The sequence below is a fragment of the Antrostomus carolinensis genome, unplaced genomic scaffold (assembly GCF_000700745.2).
Source record: "Antrostomus carolinensis isolate BGI_N321 unplaced genomic scaffold, ASM70074v2 scaffold24024, whole genome shotgun sequence".
NCBI lineage: Eukaryota > Metazoa > Chordata > Aves > Caprimulgiformes > Caprimulgidae > Antrostomus > Antrostomus carolinensis.
This window is the reverse complement of record NW_010309027.1, coordinates 1-13,648: the sequence shown is the minus strand read 5'-3', so window position 1 is coordinate 13,648 and position 13,648 is coordinate 1. Positions and strand designations below refer to the sequence as shown.

Below are 13,648 nucleotides of genomic sequence, written 5' to 3'. Positions count from 1 at the left end.
CTACTCTTTTTTTTCAATGTGTGTGTAGTTCAAGTTAGACTAAAACCTGTTCACACACACCTAATAATTACGATTATTCATCAGAATATTCTCTACTATTAAAATAAACAGACCTATACCACATACAAAACTTATTTTTATTTTCCTTATGAAAATCTGTGGATTTTTCCAATAAGCAGGTTCACCTTTTCAGACAGATCTGATGATATTGTGTCCTCAAAAGGAATGCATCCAAAGAATGCAATTAAAATCAGTTCAAAAGCAACAGGATTGGGGTATTTCATAAGGCAGTAAAAACAAAGTTTCCTGCTGTAGACAGTCCCAATTAATTCTTCCCTTTTTTCCTTTTCATTGCCTTCCATTCACCTTCCTGTGTAGCGAGGCTACCAAGAAGCTCTTTCACTTTTCTTTTTCTGGCTGAATCTCTGTAAAACAAACAACACAGAAAATAATTCAGAAAGATTATATTATGGAAAATAAATAAGTGTATTTAGATAATAATTTATAAAAATATTAATTTATAAATTTAGATAATAATTTATAAAAATAATAATTTATAAAAAGCCCCCCAACTCTTAAATTTCACTAACACACTTTAAATAAAAACATTCTGCATATTCTTAAACTAGAGAAATGAAACTGCAAAGTTGAAAACACTTTATCTCTATTGAAAATGTCTGGCTTTCCACAAATTGTCCAATTTTATTTATTTATGTTTAGTATAGTTGATCATTATTGTCAGCCTTGGCATGCAGCAAAGAAATGAACATACAGTAGAACAAGCCCCAAACTGGTGCTGAAACAAAGGCTACGTTACCTCTCCATGGTTTCTGACAGCTGTGTTCTAGCCAGAAACTGGTTATCTTTCCGAATTTCACGAATGGCTCCTTTAAGTTCACGTTTATGCTTCCGAATCAGCTGCTTTCTTTCTTGCTCCTCCTTGCTGCCTCCCTGCTTTCTTCCAAACTCTAGACTGAAATGAGAATTTATGTGTGAGCACAGAACACCCTAACAAAACCAACTTTTTCATGTTTATAAGGAGTGAGTTTTTGTGTGAATACTAACTCAGCATTTTAATTCCTCCGTATTATTAACTTGCAAAATAAGGAGCTGCCCAATGAACACACCAGAAAAACACTCACCAGACCTTCTAACTGCATGTCATCATCATACAAACGACAAGCAGACAACATTTACACTTCAGTCCCCCATATACAGCCTGCATTTTGAACAGACTGCAAAAGCCAGAGCAGAAGAAAGACGTCTGAAGAAAGATGGAATCTCCCAATATATTTAAAGCTTTTGCAGACCTTCTCTGCAGATGAATTCTACAGAAAAAGTGTGATCAGCTACTCGGGGATAAATGAGTACAGCAGAGGAAAGCTGTCCTCTTCAATTACTAGAATAAATGAGGCCATTTGTGCCCCTGTAGATAACCAACATGGCTAAATAAGCCAGCAGCCAATATAAAGCAGACTTCCTGAATCAGGATACTGTTCTATTAGCTACAAAACCAAACTAGTGTTATCAAGATTTAATTCCAAAACAGAATACAAAAATGCACATGGTCATTGCAAGCTCTGTAAAAAGGGGGAAAGAAACTCCCCGTTTTTTGTCATTGCTACTGCTGGAAGGTAGAAAGCTGCTTGGTTGGGGGAAAGAGAAGAATGGGGCAAGTAAATATGCTTAAAGGAATGTTTAATCTGACATTATTTGTTATGATCTGTGATGCAGAGTACAGTAATAGTCTGCCTTATCTTTTGCACTGGTAAAGCATCCCTCAGTACTTCCAGTGGCCATCATTACCTTCGTATAGTTCATATACATATGAACTACTCACTGTTGATGACAGAGCATTCAGTAAAGCACCTGACCAGATAATAACAACCACCTCTTTTCATCTTGAAATGGATTATATGGGCAAGAGTTGATTTCCAATGCTACTTTTTCCACAAGATATTTTTTTCTCTATTTCTCAGAATTCCTCCTTCCTTTTTCTTTCCCTCCCTGCCACCCCAGTAGCTGGTCCCTTGTGATTTGTGCTCAAGATCTATCAGAAAAAGTTCTCTCTTTTATGTCCTGTTTTCCAAATCCTTCTAGATTGCTGAAAATCTTAACATTTTCCTTTGCATCAGGTGTTGCTTTACTTACACTTTCACCATTTTAGGTGTATACTGTTTCAATGGCACTGGCTTCTTTTTCTCACATATCAGTGGAGGATAGTGTTTTACTTTGTTCTCTAGCTCTTTCAGAGCACTGCGATACCCTTCCTGAAAATGCAAATCAAATTACAATTTTAAAATATAATTCACAAAGTCTTGTAAACTGAACCAACAGTAATGTTCTCCCCATTTGTTCTTTTTCTGGGTAAAATCACTGCTATTCATTAGGACACTGCTAACACTGAAATGCTGTAAGCCTTCCAGGCTGGATAATTTTTATACACTTCTGGAAGTCTATTAAGATTGTGTCACGGACAGTAAGTAAGGTCTGCAGGTATTTTCACCTAACAGAGGAAAAAGCAAGACTAAAGCCAGTTTTACTCGGACTCTGCCTTTCAGGCTCATTTTAAGGATGATGGTAGGGGGATTGGAACTAGATGATCTTTAAGGTCCCTTCCAATCCAAACCATTCTATGATTCTATGATTATTCATTTTACTTATTTCGATGGCAAAAAAATATAGGTCATTTTGCATAATTTACGTTACAAAATCTTGTTCTTTAAGGGTATTTCATGATGCCTCTTTGAGGCGAGGACAATTCTGCTACATTTAGAAAAGACAGAATAAAAATGTGAACGTCACTGCTAGAAAATATACAACTGCCTTGTTTTAAGTAAGGTAGCTGACCAGGCATATTTATTTTAGTTTTACTTAAACAGTTACAGATACTACCTCATCAATTTGGTACACGTGTTCGTTTGTACTAAGGTCTTACAAATTCATTATGAAAGCACAAGAACAACTGGATGACCAGACTACTATTCTTATCAATCAAGTCACTCATGGAATGTTACATTATCACAAGCTAGGTGCTATTCTCTTCAATTAGAGAGGCAAGACAAGATACACAATGAAAAAAAAAAAAATCTTTTCTAAACATTCTCTGCTCTTCTTTGGTTTTTCCACAGAAACATCACTATGATATCTGAAGAGTACAAAAGGCAAATGCCTGACACTTGAAAAAAATCTCACTGATGCTTATACTTGCTTTTTGTTTGTTTAAGCACAGATGAAGATCACAGAATTTATTAATAAAACAAACGTATAAATTATTTCATTCTTGAGGAACACATACCTGCATTTTTTCAGGATATTCATTCACTGGCACATGTTGTGTAAGGATAATTCTGACAGAATGCATTATTTCATGGAACGATGGTAAAGTCTCATACAGAGCTGCACATTTTTTAATAAGGTCAAAACACAGGGCTAAACATGATAACCTGTTCATGCACAAAAGAATTAACAATTTCACTTGCAAAATCAAATAAAATGAATCAAATTAATTAAATTTGGGAGTGTTAACAGCATTTATTATTAGGACTGCTTGACAGAACCAGTTACAAGGCTGTTTATAGTTCTTAATTCAGATTAAAAATTTCACTTTCCTAAGGCAAATACCCAAGAAATTCATCAGCAGTAAATCTTTATCTCAGTGCACAGAGCACAAGCCAGTATTGTGTCTTTGACACTTATGTGGAGTCAGAAGTTTTTATACTGGTTCTAAAACTGTTCTGGTGCTGGTTCTGAAGTTCTAAAACTTCACTGAAACAGAATTAGTAACTTTGGTTTTGGGTTTTCTTTTTGAACTTCATAACAAAATACTTATTCATCCCTGAAATATGAATGTTATGTTTAATATTCATAATATGAATATTAATATTATAATATGAATATTATGTTTAATAACACATGCATGAGGTGAAAAATAAGGCTGAACATGGTTAATAAACATGTTTAATTGTGATCTATCCTAATTCCTGTGTTTTATTACTTTCTAGCACAGTGTTTGTACATAAATACAGTTATTTGCTTCTGAAGAGCTTGACAGTTCAAAGTACTGAGCACCTCCTCTGTCTCTACATCATCCTCATCAGTTCACAGCTGTATCAAAAAGGAATGGAAGGGCTGAGCACTCTCACAAATACTCTGCATAACATTCTGGCAAAAGATAATATGCTACAGGGTAGTACCATAAAAATAAAGCAGAACAACTCACTACTCCTACTTTTACTCCTAAAGAGCACTGCCACTGAGATTACCCAAAAGATGATCTGGTATTTCTTCTGTTCACATTTCCTACGTACCTGATATGATTCATTTCTGTTGTGCTGGTTTCCTTTAATCTAGTCACAATACTCAATGGCAGATTTTGCTTCTGCCAACTTTCCAGATCCTTCTTATCACACACCAAAAGCAGTTCTGAATTTTTCCCCGCTGGTGTAAATGGATGCACTACAGTACAGCCTAAAAACCAAGACAACTAATCATTAACCAAGATCAAATCTAAGCATTCTTTCTGAAGGAAAAAAAAAACAACAAACCACAACTCTTTTTATGTTTTTAATCATACAGCCTTAAAAAAAATACTTTATCACACTGATGTTTTTCTAAAATAATGGAAAAAATACTGGAGTATGGGTACAATCACGTTAGTGCTCTAGCCATGTCACTCAAGTCACAGAGTCCAAATGCAGGGACTGGGAGAATGAAGTACTGCCCACCACAGGAGACAATCAGGTTCAATATCTAAGGAACTTGACTGTGCACAAGCCCATGGGACCTGATGAGACGCATCCGAGAGTCCTGAGGGAACTGGTGGATGAAGATGCTAAGCTGCTCTCCATCACATCTGAAAAGTCACAGCAGACCAGTGAAGTTCCCAGGGACCAGAAAAGAGGAAACATAACCCCCATTTTTTAAATGGGAAAAAAGGGACACCAGGCCAGTCAGTCTCACCTCTGTGCCTGGCAAGATCATGGAGCAGATCCTCCTGGAAACTATGCTGAGGAACATGGAAAACAAAGAGGTGATTGGTGACAACCAAGATGGCTTCGCCTAAGGGCAAATTTTGCCTGACAAATTTGGTGGCCTTCTATGATGGGGTTACAGCATGACCAGAGGGCTAGAGCACCTCTCATAAGAGGACAGGCGGAGCAAGACAGTTTGGATTGTTCAGCCTGGAGAAGAGAAGGCTCCAGCAGCCTTGCAGGACTTAAAGAGGGCTTACAGGAAAGATAGGGAGGGACCTCAGTCAGCAATTGCAGCGAAAGGACAAGGGGTAATGGTTTTAAACTGGAAGAGGGTAGATTTAGAAATATTAGGAAGAAATTCTTTCCTGTGAGGGTGGTCAGACACTGGAACAGGTTGCCCAGAGAAGCTGTGGATGCCCCCTCCCTGGAAGTGTTCAAGGCCAGGTTGGATGAGGCTTTGAGCAACCTGGTCTAGTGGAAGGTGTCCCTGCTGATGGCAGGGGGGTTGGAACTGGATGATCTTTAAGGTCCTTTCCAACCCAAACCATTCTGTGATTCTATGATTCATTCTATGATTCTGTGTACGGGGAGAGAGAAGAAGCTAGGTACAGAGTTACAAGTAGAAGGCTTTCACCAGAAAGTGGTCAAGCAGCACACTGGAGCAGGGAGAGCCCATAGTTGCAGAACATCACTGAGCCTCTCCCGTGACCTCTCAGCCAGGGCCCCCAGATACATGCTGTGCTGTAAGGTCCTCTTCCGCTCCAGCTAAGTAGATTTAAAGCAAGAGCAGCATGGAACGCAGAATATATACTGGGGCAGGGCATATAGAAAACGCTTAAGAATCGCTGTGCTCCTGATCATATGCTGATCTGTGAAACAGGACTAATAGAGCAACGTGAAAGAAGCATCTGAGGAATTTCATGGCTAAAGGAAAAAATAATTTAGACCTTCTGTTACTGGACCTTTTTATTTTCTTATTTGTTTTCCTTACATCCTGCAAGCTTGGAATGGAACTTGTTTAAAAACTTTTTTCAAACTGTAAGTTAAGATTTACCTGCTCTAGAACCTGTACAAGGCTCTTTACAGACAGGCCAGAAGATAGTATGTTTAAATAAAGATTCATAAGGTTAGAGACCCAAAGTTGTAAGAGATTATGACACACACAGACATATGCAGGATCAGGAACTAAGGTACGTGAGTCTTATTATCGGCTTTACTTGTGAGAGGATAATGGATCTCATTACAATTCCATTAGCTAAAGCTATCAACAATGACAACTCCTTCCCACTCCCTCCACCTCCAGCTTTTCCTCTTTTTGAAGGTAATAACTGGTGGGGTTTTTGTCTAAAGCAGATTGTATTTCAGTGTTTTATGAAGCTGTATTCCATATAATTTTTTAATGCGAGAAAGTTATGGATCAAGCTCATAAAATTAAAACAGTAAGAGCTCTATTTGCTGATTGTACTTACTGTCAAAATTGAACCCCCCAAAATGTTTTGGTGTGATGATATATCAACATTCCAGAGAACTGGATGTATGCTCATTTTAAAATCTTCTATGTTGACAGCCTAACTGTCACATTTATCATCAGTATTTCCATCGTTAGTATTTAAAAACATATTGGATACTTTGATAACTTCAAAACATCAATACTGACTGAAAAATTCTCAAAGAGAACACTGTGCCTCTAACATATCTTTTATTGAGCTTTTCCTCACTGCTAAAATAAACCAACACCATGCAAATTTAACAAGTGCAAATTCATTAACAGAAATATAAGGGAAATTTTAAAAGAAAAAAAGTTAACACTCGATCATCAATTACCATGAAATATTTTAAAATAGTTTCTTATCTGATTTTGCAGAATCCTGTATTTTAAATGTACCAAAAATCTTTGTAGATCAAATATTCCTAAGAGAGTACACAAAGGAGAAAATACTTTAAGGACTATGTAACCCACCCACTCCTTAACCTCTTCCCACCTCTTCTAAGAGTTCAGCTGGTGTTCTGAGAAGTCAGGGCTTAGCTCTGATGCAGCCCAGCTGTGTAACCTTGGCTCACACTTCAGAGGAAACTGCTAAGCTGTAAGAAGCAGCTGGGAGAAAGTCTGTAGGGTACAGCCACACAAGATAATAAAAGGTGGAACTGCAGTGCTAGGCTTGTTGAGAAAAGGGATCACTAGTAGCTCAAGAATTCAAAAGAAAAAAAATGCCAGCATAGAAAGGCATAAAAATCCTAAAGGGGAAAAAAAGAAGGGAGCTGCAAGACAACCACTCAGTACTGCTGAAGATGTACTGGAATACTGCAGCAACAGAAGATGAACCTTCCTCACCAGACTGGTGACTACCTAGAGAACAGAGACCCTTCAGATGTCTTATCAAGAGTGACATAGCCTGTAGTTCATTAAATCCTAGATGTCTTGTGAGTTTGCCAACAAATAATTTAATTTTTCACTTCAGAATATCCTGCCTGCAGGATCTCTTCACACATGCTAAGTGACACTCAGAGTAACCCAGACAGAGACACTGACACATGAATTAGTTACTATGCTCTGACAAAACTCCTCTAAGGTGAATTATTGTCACTAAACTTGTCAACAAAAAAGCCCCAGATCTAGAATAACTTTAAAGCTAGAAATGAAACCAAAATAAAAAGTTTAAGAAAGAAGAAGACTGGCAAATAAAAATAATTTGCTACCATATGGATCAAATTGAAAAGATATTCTCCCTGTTGTTTGTGCAAGTTGCTAAATTTACACAGTTATGCTACAGACTAATCTTGCTTGTGAGGATAGCTGCCCTCTGTTATATTACAACAAATAAATAAAATGAAAAATACCAACTTTGTGATTTACTTCTCTTATTTATGTCAGTGATACGGCTATTGGCTGAAGAGGGAGGGTATCTGCAGCGTTACCTGCTGCCTCACTGTGAGTATACAGGGTACTCTTTGGGAATCCATTAGGGACTGTGAATTTCAGACCACAATCCAAACACACAGTCTGAACAACAATATTGCAAAAATACTGCGCTGTGGACAACATGACTTCATTTCCGTTAATAACTTCAGTTCTTTCCTTCCTGCCAACAATACCAGAGGATCTAGTTCATAACGAGATGCCCAACAATCAAGGTTGTGTACAGCTAACAGGGCAGATGGTTTTGGTCTTTTGTTCAGAACAAAAAGTTGTGTGAAATAATTTCTATTGAAATTTAAAAGATAACAAAATTTATTACTCATTTACTCTAAACAAACTCACCCTGGGCCTGCTTTTTGGGTAGAGAGATGTGAAGTACTCCAAGAAGAAAATTGATGAGTTCTGGTACAAATCTTCTGGAAAGAGATACATATTCCAGGAACAAACAGCATATAAATAACCCTTTAATAACATCTTGCAATGTTGTGATGCGACACTAAAAGGAAAAAAAAAAAGGCACAAAATATTAATAATTAAAAGTCTGTACATCACAATATAGGACCTCCCAAAAAGCAGAAATATTAAGTTGTACACATTAAAAAAAATCTGTAAAATTATCCCCTTTGGACTTACATGAAAAACATACTGCCTTTGCCTTGCCCGCACTAAAGAGCGTATGCAGAATTGAGTAAGAAGTCTGTCAGAACTGGTTTAGCCACTAGAAGGTGCTAAACCACAAACAATAAGTCCTTCAGAAATGAAATGTAAGGCTTAGAGCAACTTGGATATCTGACAGCAACAGAACAACTAGCTCAAGACTTTTGAAACACATAAACAGGATATTTGGATAGACAAATAAGGACATATTTTAATTGCACTGCAATGCATTGCATTAGGTACATTGTCAAGGAAAACTGCCAATTTTCAAGTAAATATCTTTCTTAAGTAGAACAAATGCAGTATATGGAAGAGAAATCACTAACGAACGATTTCAGACTGTATTCAGTCTGTTCTATTAGTCCTGTGTAATTTCCCATGTAAGGAATTCTTGTGTGACAGTCTGAAAAAATGATTAGATATGGTTTTGTGAGTTGGGACTGTGCTCTGCAAGGGTTTTTTCCTCTTCACTTTTCCTTCCAGTGACTATCTGTGCCTGTAACAAACAGAAAGCTGCCTTTTCAGTACATTTCCAATATACATTAATGCTAACACATGTGTCTGGAGTCCTAGACAGAAACAAGGAAATTAGTTACATACTGAGATACAACATTATAGGCATACCTTAGTGAGTAGCTGACTCATGTACATAAAAGCAGGTGTTACAACTGGATGCCAGAAGTCAGAGGTTGGAAACAGCAGAGATGTAATTTTCAAATAAATAAGCTGAGAGCACATAGAACAGAGTAAGGCACAACATAGTAAGGTATTATTCCCAGGATCTTGACTTTACACATATGTAACTGATAAATGAGTAACTGCCATGTAGGAGTCTAAAAATATGACAATATACATCATTTTGAGAAATCTGATATGATACATGATCTATTTATTAACTGTTTAACTTACATGAGAAGATGGAATATTCATTATAGCTCTAACATTGCATTAATTCAACGAGGCAACTGAAAGAACAATCAAGAAGGAATTACGTGTCCCAGTCCCATTTACTCCATAAAAAAATCTGACCCTCTTTGGCCCACCACAATCACATACTCTCACACCACAAACAAACGAGCAAGTGACCACACAGAATCACAGAATGTTGGGGATTGGAGGGACCTCAAAAGATCATCCAGTCCAATCCCCCTGCCAGAGCAGGAACCTTAACGAAATTACACAGGAAGGCATCCAGGCAGGTCTTGAATGTCTCCAGAGAAGGAGACTCCACCACCTCCCTGGGCAGCCTGTTCCAGTGCTCTGTTACCCTCACCGTAAAGAAGTTTCTTCTCAAGTTTAAGCGGAACCTCCTGTGTTCCACCTCACACCCATTGCTCCTTGTCCTATCGTTGGGCATCACTGAGAAGAGCCTGGCTCCATCCTCATGACATTCGCCCTTAACATATTTGTAAACATGAATTAGGTCTCCCCTCAACCTCCTCTTCTCCAAGCTAAAGAGCCCCAGCTCCCTCAGCCTTTCCTCATAAGGGAGATGCTCCACTCCCTTAATCATCTTGGTGGCTCTGTGCTGGACTCTCCATGACACCTTTTGACAGGTCCTCAACACAGACAGTCAAGTCACTAGGATCCTCAGGCACTAAGCACACATCAACAAATAACAGTTGCAGCCAAAAGAACTTAAGAGCAATCAGGTACCCTTTTACTGAAGGGGCCTTGTTAGAGTGCTACAAGTGACCTCCCATCAAGGCCATCAGGCTGTTAACCATCAGTTGTGAGATAATTCTGAAAATTATGTAAGTGGATATTTACATAGTAAGCTAGATACAAGTGAAGTTTTGTTGTTCCAGCTCTGTTTCTCTCTATGAAGCTTCTGTCATAAACAAATATTGCCCCGACTCTTTTGGTTACTAAATACCACAGTTCAAACTGCAGGTTAGATTAACTATAGGCACATATAAGGTCTACGAACATAACTGGTCTAAGGAATGTTCACTCAAACAAGTGCTTTGAGAACAGGAGAGTGCTCTAACTCCACCCTAAAAGATAATGATGGCTTGAAACCTGAAAAAGTGACTGAAGGGAATGGAAGTCAGAAGTGTGATTGGTGTCATATGGGTGACAGTGACAAAATAAAAACAGAAGTTAAAAGCTCTCTACAATACATTTCCTGCAAAATCCAAAACATCCTGAATAAAGACTCTTCAAAAGAACTCAATATAAATATTTTCCAAGCTGTAAGAACCAAGTCTTCTAAGCAAATCCTTTAGTCTATTTTCCTTCAACAGTCTAATCATTCTATTAGGCAGCACTGCTTCATCAAGCTGGGAGACAGAAAACAAGCAGCTCCCGTTGGGTTACTGACTTATGGTTTGTCTTTGAAACTTTTTACTGCAGTAAACAAATACCCATTCTCCATATGCTCCATTCTTGAATTCCCTAACAGTCATTTACCTAGACACTGAAAAGGAGTCTGTTCACTGAAATTTTGAAGTATTACTAATATAAGAAAGAAAAGTCAATTATTTGAATAATTAATTTAGCAATTACTATATATAAAGTACTAAGAAATGTTGTATTTTTATACCCATAATAATATTTCACTGTTACTTTTGATAACCTAGGAGATACTGCACTTCTATGGAGCACTCTTTAAAACATTTCCACTTAACACAATTAAAGAAATCGGGACATAACTGACAATATCACTTTTTCCTAGAACTACCCAGGTAAGGTTCATTAGGAAAACAAAGAACATTCTGCTATGAAAACTGGAGTGGCAATTTTAACTTCTTTTCCCCTTATTAATATTACAGAGTCACATTTCTATTCTGCAGAACATGTGTGGAGGGGGTATTTGTTTGTTTGGGGTTGTTGGTTTGTTTCTCAGGATTTATTTCTTTTTGTTGTGGGTTTCTTTTTTGTTACAACTTATCTCCAGAGAGGCAACTTAAAATATTGAGAAACCTAAAAAGTCACAGAGGCGAATAATTCATTACATGCTTTGAAATATAAAACTGAACCTAATGTCATCTCGTATTTACTGGCATTTCTGTACTAATGAGAAGAACAAGAGATTTTCCTAGCAGCATGCACTCGTTACCGTGTCTAACCCTGGAAATGTCGCACGGCCTTTGACTTCAATTACTTCTTCCATATCATGTGCAGCGTCTCGAAGGATAAACTTAATACTGTCACTGGCTGCCTCAGGAAACATCTGGCAAAGATTGTACAATGGCCTATTAACAAGAAATATAAGTCATGATCAAGCTACACCATTGATGTTAATAAAAAACTGATTTTAAAGCACCTGTAGGAAGAATTATTGCGTACCATCTACATTATAACAACAACAAATTCCCTGAAACAAATTAGGTTTTTTTAAAAATAGCCATCCAGTAGATTATTTTTGTAATACTTTTAGTTCACAGATACATGTATTTTTCATCGGGCCTTGTGAGATAATCTTTGATTTGGTGGTTTCTAAGTCTTAAATGAAAAAAATAATTAAAAACTTTAAAATACACTCCCAAATCACCTGCTATGGTTACAACACATCCTTCCAAATCTCCTAACTCTACACTTCACTGCACTGAAATATGTACACTGGCACATACTAGGCAGCTCATGACTCTAAATACTCTTAGGCACTGTTAAACAACATGTGAGGCAGCAATGCAGTTAGCAAAACTATTATTTAAAACAAAACAAAACAAAAAAACACCCACATAGCCAGGTCAGCTCCTGGCCTAAAAACAAAACAAAACAAAACAAAAAAACACCCACGTAGCCAGCTCAGCTCCTGGCCTGTGGTTGGTGCCTACAGGGGGATGCAGTCAGGAGTCTGCATCTGTTTAGTCAGAGTTTTGCCAGTATTTTCAGTTAAAAATGTCTGTAGTGAGATTAATACATCCCAGTTCTAGAAAATAATCAGAATGTGTTTACACTTTTTTACAAAGCTCCAGCCTGTGCAACAGTATCAAGGGGTCAGTACCCTGCTGACAAATGCAACAGAGCCATGAATGCTAAAGCTGCACATAACACATTTTTAAAAACTTATTTACTGTAGCATGAAATAAAAAACATATGCTGAAAACTACATACAAAACTCACTGAAAGAGAGCTGTCTCGCCTGCCAAGTCAAGACAGGAATCACAGACTAATATTGATTGGAAGAGACCTTTGGAGATCATCTGATGCAACACTGCCCAAAGCATGGCTAATTTCAAAGCTGGATCAGGTTGCTCATGGCTTTGTTGAGTTTTGTGTGTCTTCAAGGGTAGGAGATTCCACAGCCTCTCTAGGAAACTTGTTATAATGTTCAGCACCTTTGCTGTGAAGGTTTTAGTCCTTACATCTAATTGGAATTTCCCTTGTTGCAGCCTGTGCTCACCCTTTGCTGTATACCTCTGAGACAAATCTGGGTCTCTTGCCACTGCAACTGCTTGTTAGGTATTTGAAGACAACAATGCCAAATCGACAACTTCCTGCAAAGTATTTATTTGGAACTTTTGTATGAGCTTACTGTAACACTCCTTAATTCCATTTTCATCTAGTTCTCTGAGTGAATTCATAGAATGGAAACTCATGGAAAAAGTAAAGATTGCAAAGGGAACTGCACACTGTCATTGCAAAGCTTAAAATCTTTAAACAGCAAACTAAATAACTTCATATACAGAAGTCTGCAGACATACATAATATAATCTAACCACTACCCATGAAAAGCATTGTGCAGATCAGAAATCATATACAGAAGTCTGCAGACATACATAATATTATCTAACCACTACCCATGAAAAGCATTGATCAGAAATCACATTCTGAGGTTTTGGAAATGTCTTGTTACAATGAATAGCCCAAGGAATACATGAAAAAATATTAAAACACTATATAGCTAGAGAGTTATCAGTTGCCTACAAACCCTACAGAACTATTTGAAAAAACAACATGCTAAATGCTTTACCCTAGATAGCTTTTCTCTTGAAATCATAAAGCAGCAGAAGTCCATATAATTTATTACTTACAGGACCAGTTTGTCAATGGTTCTGAGCTCTGGTAAATCCAGAGTTGCTAACTCCCCAATATACTCCAAAAGGAAGCCAAACAATTTCTGCAAGAAGCACAATATGTTAAAATTATT

At 37.4% G+C, this 13,648-nt stretch overlaps 1 protein-coding gene across 1 annotated transcript; it reads right to left on the bottom strand.

The window, feature by feature from the left end:
* Positions 1 to 325: 325 nt before the first annotated feature.
* On the bottom strand, positions 326 to 13,627 carry LOC104523412 (nucleolar protein 14-like; the record flags this gene model as incomplete). The annotated part of the gene is made up of 9 exons (XM_010165974.1): positions 326 to 425; positions 818 to 973; positions 2,152 to 2,270; positions 3,299 to 3,446; positions 4,311 to 4,470; positions 8,236 to 8,389; positions 9,175 to 9,276; positions 11,612 to 11,747; positions 13,533 to 13,627. Coding segments are annotated over 9 exons (1,170 nt in total), but the record flags the coding sequence as incomplete, so codon positions are not given.
* Positions 13,628 to 13,648: the final 21 nt, after the last annotated feature.